The following is a 13897-nucleotide window of genomic DNA, read 5'->3' as shown; positions in this document are numbered from 1 at the left end:
GCATCTGAAGAAAGGAGAAGTGACTGACTCAATGTCAAATGAGAAGCACCTGCAAAATTAAGCAAGGAAACATGTAAAATTAAGAACATTTGACAAGGAATTCAGGATGCAGCACAGTATCTCATGTTACTGTTTGAAGTGCCTCAAAGCCCATTCAAAAGAAAATGTATAAGAAAAAAAGGCCATAAGAACCTTTCCCAGTCATGGAAATTCTATTTGCCAAGAGATTTCATCACTGCAAGGTAAAGCTTCCCATACTTCAGGACTACTTTTCAGATAATTGGACCTTTTAGAGAATAGACTCTGCATATTTATGTTTGTGATTAAGCTTTCCTTTTTGGTGTCACCGTGTTATACACTCCCCACAAATAAAATGCATTTCTATATCCAGAAATAAAAACAATTATAACATCACAGTATCGGGTTTGGTGACATTCATTTTCTCAAGAAGAAGAAAAAAGCATCAAGAGATAATAATGAGGAAGTCATTCTGTTTTAAACATAGCCAAATTGATTAATATTGCTCCCCAACAACTGCTAGAGGGAGCCTAGTCACAGGACAGTCAATCCAAATTGTGTTTGAAAATAAACATTTCTGAGTAAACTGCTACATTTTAAATACTAGAATTCTAACAGATTCTGCCAGTGGCTTTCTGTAATTTATTAACTTTCACAAAACAACAGCCTTAGTCGATGATATTTCACTAGGACTTGTCACGCGTGGTTCTGACCCGTTCTGTGAATTAAACTAATTTTGGGAAGGACTCAGGACTGCATTCAGCAGCAGCAGCCACCCTATATTAATAGTAGTTTTTGCTCTGTAGCGCTCCAAAATACAAGCGCAGCTAGCAGAGCTGGAGTAGGTGCGCATTGCTGCTGTCGGCTCGTGCATTGCAAATGACTCGCTCTACCTGTCTCTCAACGCATCTATTTATTCAGGTCCACATATAAAATTCAAAGTTCTTTTCCATTTCTTGAGAGCTTATAATGACATTAAAATGTCTTTCTCAACAAACGAACCTTGAAAAAAGATCAAAAGGCATTGTATTAATTTATAGGTCTAGCAAAGTGACTGTTCTCGTTCGTGAGTAGCTCCATGTAAAGAAATGATCAATTCCTCTTCCTGAAAAAGATCAGTTTCCTGGGGAAGAAGAAGGGTGCCTCCAAGTCCCAAGCTCAGAGGAGTAAGCGGTTAGGCCAGGCAGACTTACAGGCCTGAAGGAAGACACTCGCACTCCTGTCTCTAGCCCACTAGGGCCTGTTTCCTCCAAGGGTTTCCCCCCTCTCTGCACCCCTCACACCCTCTCTTGGAGCCGTCAGGCTCCCCGGACTCCTTCCCTTCACCCCAGTGCCTCCCTGCAACCCGTTCTGCTGCCTTTCATTCCCAGAATAGAAAAATGCAGGTTTCTCTACACTGCTTGGAAACTTTGAGTCAAGTCCAAAAATGAGAATTTCAGACTACACCCTACATTCCAGGGTCGTGCAAGAATATCAGCATTACAATCTATTAATTAATTAGGAAACTATAGTTTAAACATATGCATACAATCTTATCTATATATTTTGACCTAATGGCTTTTATTTTTTAGCCTTCCTCATCTTCAAACTTCTATGAGCTCCTCTTTGAATAGTATCACAAAGAAAAGAACATCTAAGCAAATTTTTCAGGCTCTGAAAAGGAGATACCTTGCACAGTGGCATACATTTTTGCTTCAAGGGAGGAAAAAGTAAAAAAAATGTGTTGTGAATAGATTCCAGCACTGTAAGAATAATCATACTTATCCCTGTATACAGTGTGAACATACTATTAAACAGCTTTATACAACAAGAAAGTGGTACATAATACTGACTGCACTCAACAATGTTCCTAATCCAATGTACTCTTTCTGCAAAAAACACATGAAGTAAGAAAAAGACGATTTGAATGGCTGTGAACCATATGGTTGAAGATTTGTCTAGCTTTCAAAGTGTAAATAAACAAAAAACTTGCCTCTACATGGAAAGACTTTTTATACCCATCTAAAATAACTGAGCGCTTGTTTCTCGGCACACCCAATGTTAAAACATGTTGTATCTACTTAGTAGTGGTGGAAAGCAGACATTAGGCTTGATACACTATAGCCCTTTCTTTTACTTGGATACACCCTTCTTAACTCTCTAAATGTAAGTTTTCACTTGCCTTATTTTGAAACTGAGGTATGTTTCAGATCTACACAAGTTAAGAGTGTTATTAGGCAGGATGGCTATAAGCTGAAGCCCGTGGAAAGAAATTCCTATGTTTTCGCTCTTTTTTCCTGTTCTGAGGCACTCATATCATGGGCTTTGATCTCCTTCCCTGCTTTCTTTCTCCTTTGTTGCTAAAGTAAATAGTTCACTTTTCCTTTTTTTTTTTCTTTTGCAGTTTCATCACTTTAGTACATTACACCATTTGGCACAGGAGGCACCAGGAACCACATCAAATAAAAGCACGTGACCACAAAAGCTGCCTTGAGAACTATGATCCGAGATTCGTTGTCAATTTACCATTTTTCAGACTTGCTTGCCCATAATCAAATCCTCCCTATCACATTAGCAATGTGGTGCTTTGCAAAAGCTTTGGAATGTTGCTTCGATCAGCAACAGAGAGCTTAACAAAAATATGAAAGAACAATTGCTTCTGAGAAATCGGTTAGTGTTTTCTCCCCTTTCTAGCAATATCCTATTTAAAACAAACATAATTAACATATTGTTTGGCCAATTAATCTACTGCAAGCTAAACTGTACCCCCAAAAAATTCCTGTTACAGAAAAATTGCAGTTAAGCTTCTATTTCTACAGCGACAATTTCTACTTATAATTTTTCTACTTCACTGTACGTAAAACAGTATGTCTGGCTCCAACTAGCCAATATAACCTGAGGTATCTATGTTATTCAGAGTAGAGACAAGAAAACAGAATCGCAAATTGACCTAGAGGCAAAACGATGCCAAATTTATTTACTTGGAGGATGAATGCTGGTCAAACACAGGCTAAAAAATCTGGCCATTAGAGCACAAATGGTAATACCATCTTTCTTTACTTGACCTATCAAAGATCCGGAGTAAATACCTCCAAACTTCTCATGACTCGAGACTGGAAAAATATGAAATAATCATTGTAAAAAGCAAAAACTAAAAACTAAATCGAGACTGGAAAAATATGAAATAATGATTGTAAAAAGCAAAAACTAAAAACTAAATGCAGTCTAGTTTCATGGACTGTGCAGAAAACTGTAAGTCAGGCTTGCTGAGCTTTACTCACAGCTCTTCTACTGACTTCATATATAATCTACAGAAAGTTATCGCAACCTCTCTGCTTCTGTGCTTGCCCACCTGTAACATTCAGATGCTTATAACTGAAGTGTAATAATGTTCATAGATTGGTATAAAAGCCATGTGATAAAGTCAACCGTAAGTACGAATGAATATTGCTTTGCTCAGGTTTTCCTAACTTTTGCATTCTGCTGTAGGTTAAAATTCTCAAATAATGTATTTCTCTCTTTAGACAAGGCAGTTATACCAGTGAAAGATTTATATGAACTGTACACATTCTGGGCTCTAGCAAACAAACTTACACACTTCATGAATGATAGCTCAGGTGATACAATAATGAAAGACTTCTGGGGATAGAAGCTCTGTCTCCAGCAGTTTGCTACTCCTCTTGAGGAGGAAAAAAGTTCCCGAGAAATGTAAGATGACTGGATAGCTGACCTTATAATTGAAGCTAGAATGTATTTATTTTCTTGCTGAGATTCAGAGTTGGAAGGGGAAAGGACGGATCATCTTGCAATATAAAGCTTTTCTTATTGCTACTTGAAAGTACAGAAGCCTGAAGCAGTGGAAATGCTGGCATTTTCAGATAAATCAGGACTGAAGGAATTTCCTTTGCTTATTGGGTCTTTATATGCAGAAATCAACACAAAGATTCTACCTAAAAGAGGACTATGAGGTTTCTACAGAGCTGTTAAATAACTGAAAATCGGTTGACAGTGGTGGAAAAGAGAGCTCTCCACAATCCTCAGATCTTGCATTCTCTGAAGAAACAAAACCATATGAGGATAACGTTTATAACCCAGCTCATCAGATAACTCATGTTATATAGCTGCAGGATATCGTACAGAAGTATTCTATCTACAACACAGTCATAACATTGTTTTATATTTCATGTAAGGGAGCCTATTATTTATAAAGAAATCCAAAGCTTACAAAAAACCTCCTCAGATAGGCATACAGTTCAGCAGAATCACTTACCCTCTGGGAATGCCATTACACCTCAAAACACAAGCTTCAGAAACAGAACAAATCCAAGAGAGTAAAACAAGAATTCCCTGTGTGCAGTGGTTTCGAATACAGGTTTACTTAACCAGTGGCAACAATATTACTATATAACACAATGCACAGTGTAAAAATTTTGGTCATTTATTCATTCTGACAGTATGAGACAAGCATAAAGGCAATGTATTTAAAACTGATTAAAAGCATTAACAAATCCCTTACACTTAACCTGTGGAATTATCTTCTATAATGCGGTGTTAATAGATTCAAAAAAGAAATACTAAAATTTCCACAGGCTATTAAAAAAAAAGTGTGATTCTCTATTACAAGACTCAAAAATTCTGAGCAATGTTGTTTTTGGGTTGAAATATACCACATTTATGCCCCTCTCAGTTTTCCCATGAAAAAATTGCAAGGTGTATTACAAATCTAACACGTTTAGTCATTTGGCACAACTTATTTTTGGAAAAGATACAAATTATATTGGGAAATTCATAACAAATGACATAATTACAAGAACTGAATTTAAAGACATTTGTTATGATCTCAAAAAATTGTTTTTTTGGTTTTCAAAAAGTATTAGTTACTAGTATTAACGTGTCTGTCAGCATAGCATTATTTAAAGAAAGACGTTTTAACACCTAAAAAATTTTCTAGATGCCTCACAGTTTAAACAGGAAGGCATAGCTCCTGTCCCAAAGAACTTAAACTATTTAGTGTTTCACACTACACAACACAATGAGGAACTACACAGCAAGGACTGCATGACAGGGGAGGAAGAACATGGCTTGCCATAAGGAGATTAAATCGTTCATCAGAAAGGACTTGAACACAATGGAGAAACAGATATTTGCAAAGTATTCTGCTTATTTCTTAAAGGAATCTTGGCAGCAAATTTCGGAGACATATTAATGGGAAATGAAAAAAAAGTTAAGGAAGAGTTTTTTAAGATAATTTAATTCCAAGAGGAAATAACAGCAAACCTCCCCCCACCAAAAGTAGGAAAAAACAGGCAAAAGATCAGCAGCAAATATCACTGGTCGAATAAAAAAAGGTCCTGATAAGTTAAGAAATATGGGCAGAGAAGCAGAGAAGAACACTAGGCAGTCCTAACAAAAAATGAAGAAGTTGAAAGAGCAGTATATGAAGATTAAAGAAAGGATTCAAGATGCCAGGAGAAAAGCTAAGCAGCCTACACTACTGTGATTGTGTTCAGTATCGATCTGAGGAAGTAGAACAAGCGCAAGAGAGACTGAACGAGATTTTGGCTGAAAAGTGGATTTTAACCTAACTACAATAGTTTTTTCATCCTACACTGATTTGAAAAGCCAACACAAAGATAGGAAGTTGTTTAAAAAGATGCACTATCCCCGTTTCTCCTTCACAGGGACTGTGAAGAAAGAAAAGTTGTGACTGTTATCTGAAAATTTACTTTTGAATTTCCCACTCTTTAGAAATGCACTTTTAACAGCATTACCTATTTTATAGATCTACTTATATCCACCTTAACTGTGAATATATTAATAGTCTTCTAAGTAGCACAAAAAAAAAATGACTGGGCATTGACTCAGGTGCTTCAGGTGAACAACCTTTAGATTTTCAACGAAAATTAAATGTAGCATGAAGATAGGAGTTAGGAATTGTAAGCTTTTGCATAAACAAGAACAAAATAGAGGACCAGAAAACTGGTATGTTGTGGGCAGTACTCTCCTCTCAAACAGTAGTACTGAATAAATTAATGAAAGGATTGAGTTATTTATGGTGAGCATCACTGGAAATTCCTATGCACTGAAGCACGGGTGGTATGTTGCACAATGCTTGTCCTTGTGCAAGATACTCATCTGCTGCTTTATAATCCACTCTGTTTTAGTGATGGAGATCTCCCCAACAATCTCAATGAATAGAATATTTATGACAAATGTATGTCTATCTTCTCTTACAATCTCTCCATAAAATGGATGATGTAATGACTGTTTTAAGATGCATATCAGTTTTATTTACAAAAATATGCCCTATATACCTATCTTTTCTTTTCTTAATCAATCCTTGAGCATGCACTCAATACCATCCAGCTTGCTATATATATTATGATTGTTCACAAGGTACGATTCCAGCACTAACAGTAAGCCCATCTAACCAGCAATGACTTTTTTTTGAAGCATAAAAATGAATCTCCAAAACTGCATCTTTCTTCCCTACTTTTCTCACCTTCTTATGAAGATTGACATTAATTTCCTATAACTTGCAGCCTTGTTATGTTTTATGACTGCATTTGCTTATATTGTTCCTTAGTTATTTTGTGTATTCCCTAATCTATTAGTCAAATTACAGTAATTATGCTTTATTGTTAATCTTTTCCTGATATTGTTTAAGGCCTAGCACTTTCAGTGACACAGCAACTTTAGAAGTACACAACTTTCCTGCCTCTGTGCTAAAATAGTTTCATGCTGTAGACTCTACCCACATATTGACAAAAACTCTTCTGCTCTCCTTAGGGTAGGCAGTAATCCTCACTTGTGGATCTTTTCTCCGTGGAAAAAACATTTGAGAAATGTCCTGTCCCCTGCATTATCAGGATTGGATTTGATTAGCTTAGATGAAGACTGAGAAATGCAAAGTACAGCAAGGAGAGCAAAATCATGCAGAGTTTTTTCAGAAATGAAATGAGCAACATGTTGGAAAACTTCTGGATATGATGTTGAGAATTGGAGTTATCTATAACAATGTCAAGGGAGGCAGAAAGCTAAGAGGGGAAGAATGTTTTTCTTTCATATGTCGGGCTTCTGACACTGATTTCCATGTGTACGCAGCATGACTGAGGGGCATTCTTGCTCAGATCTTGAAACTTTATCTATCTTATGTTCACAAACGATGTGGAATGCTACAAGTCTGGTCTGGTGCTCCAGCTAAATTCTCCAAGAGGCCAAGGGAACTCAGGCTTTATGTAAGCTAAACATGTTCACATGTGGACTCAAGGCAAGAGAACAAGATAAGTTCTTCATGTAAACACAGCCACTGTGGTTTGACAATCTAATAAGAACCATGTTAAACTCTCCTATCATCTTATTAAACGAATAAATCTGCCTGGATAGTTTTTACAACCCTTTTTGGAATCTTTACTACAGGCATTTGTATATGTGTGTTTTGTTCTTATGAAAGCAAATAATTCAATATTCATCTTGAAGTATTATCTTTAAAACAGAGGGAATCAGAGGCCTATGAGCATCACGTAACACAAAGGCAGCCTTTGGTAGCTGAGAAGACTGGGAATAATTCTCAGAAGAAACAGCTTTCAGCTTTAAAACCTGCTTTATATCAGATATAACAAAGACTCCTCTGTAATAAGCAAAACATGGATCTACTTTAAGAAGGCAAGGCAGAAAAAAAAGACATAGCTCTTCTTCACTGTGCTAAAATCGAAGCAGGGACCTATATACTACACACATGAAACTGGAAGCTTCGTGATTTGCAAGTTAGAGCAGCACTTAATTGGTGAAAAGGTGAACGCAAGCATACCAAGAACTTTGTTTTCACTCACGCCTGTCGTCTTTTCACAGAGCAGTTTCATTAACGTAGATGTTGAAAGACAAAGACTGGAATGAAAATCCTTTTCACAAGGATTCCCTTTTTACTAGAATAAATTATGGGTGCACATAACATAACATACACATATAAATCAGGCCTGAGTAAAGACATACACTTATAAGTACGCATTTTCATCCTCTAACCGCCCTTTAAAGCACACTGTTTTACTTTAGAAAGTGGAAACATTTAGATAGTCATGGGAAGAAAAAAAATTCAACTTTACGTTAGCACGCTTTTTTTTAAGTTTTGGTTAATGTTACTTAAATGTTTAAGGGCTTGAGTGCACTTGCAAACTGAGTGCTTAGAGAGTGGAGTGGCCTAAACTGTATCTGAAAATAGATGTATTTACAAATAAATATAGGATGTTTTGAAAAACTGGACCTTGTAGATCAAGAGTAACATTTTCAGAAAGTTCATCAGTTTTTAAATCATTTATGTCCCATCTTTTAGTGAGACTGAAGAACTTAGGATCCTATACTTCACTGAAAGCCAACAGAGCTTAGCTTTCTAAATTAAGTCTTTTCTTTTTGGAAATTAGATTTAGGCTTATGAATCCTACCGATACTTTTTAAAAAGATTACTTCAAATCAAATATACTGCTATACTTCCTCTAGCACGAATTAGAAAAATTTTCAATAAAAATAATGAAGAAATGGATTAAAATAAGGAATAGCATCAACCTTGTTCTTCTGTTCCCTAACCCTGAAACAAAAATGGAACGTAATATTTCTCCTTGATTTCTTCCCTAACTAGTTCTTCCTTCTCCACCCTTAAAAATCAAAAGCACCAAGTAATTTTCATATCTTGTACTAAATATGTCAGCTATGGCATTGTAAAACCTATCTGCTACTGATACTCTCTAAAGTCAATGGTGTAACTTATTTTCAGGTCAAAGATTTACCATTGGTCAACTACAGATTTATCAAAATAAATTGCGTAAGATATCCCATTACCCTATGTTTCACTTGCTCCATTTCTGATGTCTAATAATATACTGCTAATACTATTATAGTCTGGATTACAGTCTAAAAAGTACTCAATCAATCTGATGGTGGGAGAATAACATGTTTTGCCAGTATTTGTAGGTATTCTTATTATTTTTTTGTGAAAATAAGTTCTTCTACAAAGGACTAGGGATTTTTCTTTTCTTTTTTAAACTTCTGCATCATATGCAATGTTTTCCTAAAAATATCAGCTCTTACAGCTGTAATCGACTTCACAGTTAAATGAACTCCTCCTTCATTCAAATCATTTCAATAGTTCAGTAACTTTTTCCCCATTATACAATATATGCAACTAAAATATTATTTAATAAATCATAACTAGAGCGGCTGCTAAAACTGCGCGTCCAAGATTAGGAAGCTGCTATAATTATCTTGTACGGCTAAATAACAGAACGTTTATTTTACTACTTAACCTAATTTTGCCTATCAACATGTGCTGCAGAAAGAATCTATGCCTAAGGTGAAAATATTCTAAGTTCTGGCTGGGAGTGCTTTTATTCTAATTACATTTGGCTGTTCCTGCCAGGAATAAATATTAGCATGGTGTTGGAATCTTGTATCTGTATTTTCCATGCACATGTCTGCATATTCTGTACTTAAAGTTATAAGAAAGAGACTATGATATCAAAGCAGTTTGATTTTCCTCACCACCTCCATCCCTTTCACTGAATACCACAATGACTGGCATGGCCCAACTCGCACGATTAACTTCTTCAAAATTGTGTAAATGCCATTTCATAAATCACCAAAATCACAGAACAAGCTACAGCAACATATTTAAAGTGTAAAAGCTAAAATGGATTCCTTCCTCTTCTGGATTTCTTCTTCACACTAAAAAGTTAATTGTCTTCCATTTTGTTATCAAGTCACTAAATAAACTGCACTGGAAGCCATGAATTCTGTGTTTTAAGCCAAGTCTGTCAATAGTTTTTGGAATAAATTAAGATAAACAACCACAGCTAGTGGTCCTTCCCAGTCTTTGCAGTCTAGAAAAATACCTAGAGATCTTAGACTTAGGGAAGTCATGCTAGGGGAAACTAACAAAAAAAAACAAACCACCACTGTGGAAAGCACTTCCAAAATGAAAAATGCCAGCATCCCATACATCTAGTTTAAGTCTGAAGGCTAGATCTCTTCATGATATACCTTATAATTAAACATTTACTTAGGATAGATAACCCAAATCTGACATTCTTCTTCCAACCAGAAAAGAGACACTGCTAAGAGTGACAGAAAAGCATGGAGGATCAGAAGATTATTTAAAAATAAAAACATCAAAGTAATACTACAAGTCTCTTCGGAATACCTTTCACTCAGCAGGAAGCAAAGTACTTTAACAGTGCATAATACAATCCCTGTATAGTGCAGAGATCACTTCAAATCCATTCACACACAATTCATGATACAATTTGTGACAGGGAATGAAGAATACTTTACGCTATTAAAAGCAAAGCAGAACTCATGACTGCTTCAGAAGATAAGCACGATCACAATTTCTCAAGGAGGTCCTCAGCATCTTTCAGCGTAAGGTTTATTATCAAGTCATTCCAGTTTCTCCAAAATTCTTTCTTCCGTCAGCGAATAATGTCACATTGTCACTACCATCCCTTACATGCCAGCTGCCAAAGCAGGTTACCAAAATTCATTTCCTCACTTCACAAAATTTAAAGAAGACATTGTACACTGTGTTACACTATTCGTATATAATTACAGAAGCTTGTGATTGCGAACCCAGAAAACTTTGCATGTTTCTTTATTGTGAAGATTTGGTTTTGTCACTCACAGAAGTTATTTTTGAATTGACTGAAGAATGTCAAAAATAAAACCTTCAGTATTGTTTACATTTATAAATAGTAATTTAGGACTCTAGTTTGTCTGCTGGCTCCAGGACAGGAATAGCTGATTTGGGGCTTCTACAAGTTTAGGTTATTATTTTGTTCTGAAGCCTGAAGTTCTAAGAAATCATATGCTTTTTGCCTTTTCTTCTGTTTCCTGTCTTTCACATACAGGGCACCATTAGATGTTTTTAAGTTAATTATAATGAATGTGCTAGCTTATGAAGATTTTAGGTCTGCTGCAGAATTGGAGTAAAAAAGAAAACAACAAACTGTCCCTACAACAAGAACAAAATAGAGTTCTGAGTTTAAATCTGAACCTTCCTGTCTGAAACCTCTGTTCATTTGGCTTCTTTCTTCCAAATGCCTGGAGGCCTTGCCTTTAATAACTACTACTATAGTTAGTGTTTCTTTGGCTACTGGTCAATTTTAATTTTCCTTAAAAACTGCAGTGGTTACACCCATACTGAAGTCTTAATGAACTCCCTCTTTCAGATTTGCATCTTTCACTAAGAGCTCAGAGTGAAGTTGCAGTGCCAGGATGCTAGACATGACCAGTTTCATTTTAGATTAAGAATCAGCCATGGGGTTTAAAACAAAACAAACAAACAAACAAAACACAGCTGTTTTGTAATGCAAATGAGGGAAAGATGTAGTTGATCATTTAGGCAAATTCTTATCCACCTTGGTTGAAAAAAAAAGTTTACTTAGCACCACAGGATTTGGAACTACTGTACATAAGATACTGTTCTGATGCTGAAAAAGAAAGTAATAGGTAGATGGTGTCTTTCAGAATAAAATCTAATTTTGAACTTCTGAAAGGATTGCAAATCCAAGAAATGCTCTTGTTGTTCTTTTCCTTTAAATATGTCTATTTAAAACTTGGGATTTGTATATATTTGATACAATGCATCATACAAAAAATTATTTATTATACCTTTGAACACCAAGGTCCTTACCTGAATGTCTACTTGAACTCATGGCTACGAAGAGATAATCCCCTCTACTTGCACAGCCACTTGCATCTGTATGAACCTCATACACCCATTCACATACGAACTGCATAATGGTAAGTAAAGTAACAGCAGTTTTTCCAAAAAACCCCAAAGAATCAGCGATTCAAAGTTACTGTTCCCATATCAATAGTAATTTGGTCCTCTTATGCACATGTACTATTATACAGTTTATCAATGTTAATGCCATAACAATACACAGGCATGACATACTTACGTTTGAGGAATTATTACTTTAAATTGCATGAGTTTTATGTGGGTAAATTTCAGCTACAACATTCCAGTGATGTAGTCTCTGTATTTCATTTATTCCAGAGTTTCTCCCAGTCAATGTCTAACTGTCTGTATTGGCTAATGTCAGGGCTGTCCATAGCATAAATAGGAAGTAAGTTCATGCGTAGCACAACTAACAGTTTGGTTTCCAGTGGACTTCTATGCTGTGTGTTAAAGCCAGAGCATGAGTTCCCTTCTTAAACATCAGAGAAACCACACACGAAAGATGTTCTAAATGCCTTTGCCAAAGGAAAAGCTTCAAATGGTGTTCAAGCCTTGTAAGACATCAGAGAATACATTCAGGACACAAATCTTGAATGAAGAGAGTTTTTTTCTGATGTTTAATAAGGCGTGAATTCTGACTGCCTGGGATTAGAATATTCACAATCTTTTTCTCTCATACTGATTCTCATATACCTAAAATAGAGTTACACGGGGCCTTCAGGTGGCAGTAACAGACTCTACCTCTTCTAACTGGCTATATTAATGAAACCATAGGAACTTAATATTTTCAGGACTTCCGCCCCTCTGCCAAATCTGTCTGAAATTGGCCAACAGGCTCAAAAAAGTTTATAGGGCAGAAATGGCAGACACCCGTACACACAGACAACTTGATCATATTAATTTTCTTAGAAAAGAAAACTGATCGTCTTAGGAAATCAGACTAAATAACTACAACTGTTTCCCACCATACAAAGTATCTAACATGAAATTATGGTTCAACGGAAGCTGCTGGCAGAACTTACAGTCTGGAACGGAACCAAGATCTCACCCTCGGTCTGTGCAGAAAATTGCAGCATTTCCAAAAAAATCTTTGATTAACCTGAACACTTAAAAAAAAAAAAAAGTTAAACTCATAGATCAGCACAGGCAATTCACAGAGATGAACAGGTTTTCTTTAAACACTTCCTGAGTGAGAACAAGCACAAGAAGCTTCATGCCATTAGCTAATCATTTGTCCCAGTCACTGTCGTTACAGTTTTTAGAACTAGCAATCTTCCACTTTCTTCACCATTAGATCACACTGGTGCAGTCTCAAAGACAGGATCATTTCAAAGAAACTTCTCTAAACCTGAGATGCCAGAGGAGAGTATAAGTAACACAGTCACAGGAAAAGAAAAAAAAAAGATCTAATGAAGGAACATTTTTAAAAGCAACACAAACATGCTAGTCCTAAGGAAGCTTCAAAAAAGAACTCATTTTAAGCAGTTATCAAGCACAGAAAATCTTAGTCCAAAAGTGAAAAGTTTCAAAATGTAAGAAACAAAAGAAAACAGTTTATAATGGAAAACATGAGGCAATTTCCAATTGCAGCACTTTTCAAAGGTTCTTAGTTCTCCCAGCTTCCAGCTTTACTGGAAAGCAGGGGTTGCTTAATACCACTGAAAATATCAGAAAAACTCTTTTTAGTCTAAGTTTAGAGATAGAAGCACTTTTTTCAAGGATCCAGAGCAGGAACCTGTTAGTCTTTACAGTTTAGTTTTGGACATGTTATGTATGTATTGTCCACTTTTTATGCAGTACTGACACCGTAAAATTTAAAAGTATCCATCAGCTAGTTTTATTTTATTTTTTACTGGGAACTTGTAATATAGAGACAAAGGTCTAGGAAATTCTGGTAGTTTTGCAGGAAGTAATCTTGCTCAGTGGGTGGGAAAAGAAGGCAAAAGATTCAACACAGGGACACAGACGGTCAAAATACCAGAAGATGATGAAGACTTGTCTATATTCATCGGGTACAGCTGAAAATATAGAAGTCTTAACACCATTTCCTATGTTAGAAAAGGCTATTGTACTCCTCCTCTCTCATTCAGTTGGAATCTAAAGATTATTGCAAAATGCAAGTCTCAGGATAGGGTCTATTTTTCCAGCAACCACTTACCCTCGTGTATTATC

General features: G+C 36.0%; 1 protein-coding gene across 14 annotated transcripts in view; it reads right to left on the bottom strand.

Moving 5' to 3' along the window:
* Positions 1–13897, bottom strand: part of BABAM2 (BRISC and BRCA1 A complex member 2) — a 177892-nt gene that overhangs the window by 49719 nt on the left and 114276 nt on the right. For 6 of the 14 annotated variants that reach the window (XM_068939581.1, XM_068939575.1, XM_068939579.1 and 3 more), the window contains one exon: positions 12748–12831. The exons of the other annotated variants lie outside the window; for them this stretch is intronic. In XM_068939581.1, the coding sequence (XP_068795682.1) occupies positions 12748–12831 (84 nt within the window). The remainder of the gene's footprint in view (positions 1–12747; positions 12832–13897) is intronic. 14 annotated transcript variants of the gene reach the window in all.

The sequence above is a fragment of the Struthio camelus genome, chromosome 3 (assembly GCF_040807025.1).
Source record: "Struthio camelus isolate bStrCam1 chromosome 3, bStrCam1.hap1, whole genome shotgun sequence".
Taxonomy (NCBI): domain Eukaryota; kingdom Metazoa; phylum Chordata; class Aves; order Struthioniformes; family Struthionidae; genus Struthio; species Struthio camelus.
Note: the sequence above shows the minus strand (reverse complement) of the source record. Positions and strands in the feature narration are given on the sequence as shown.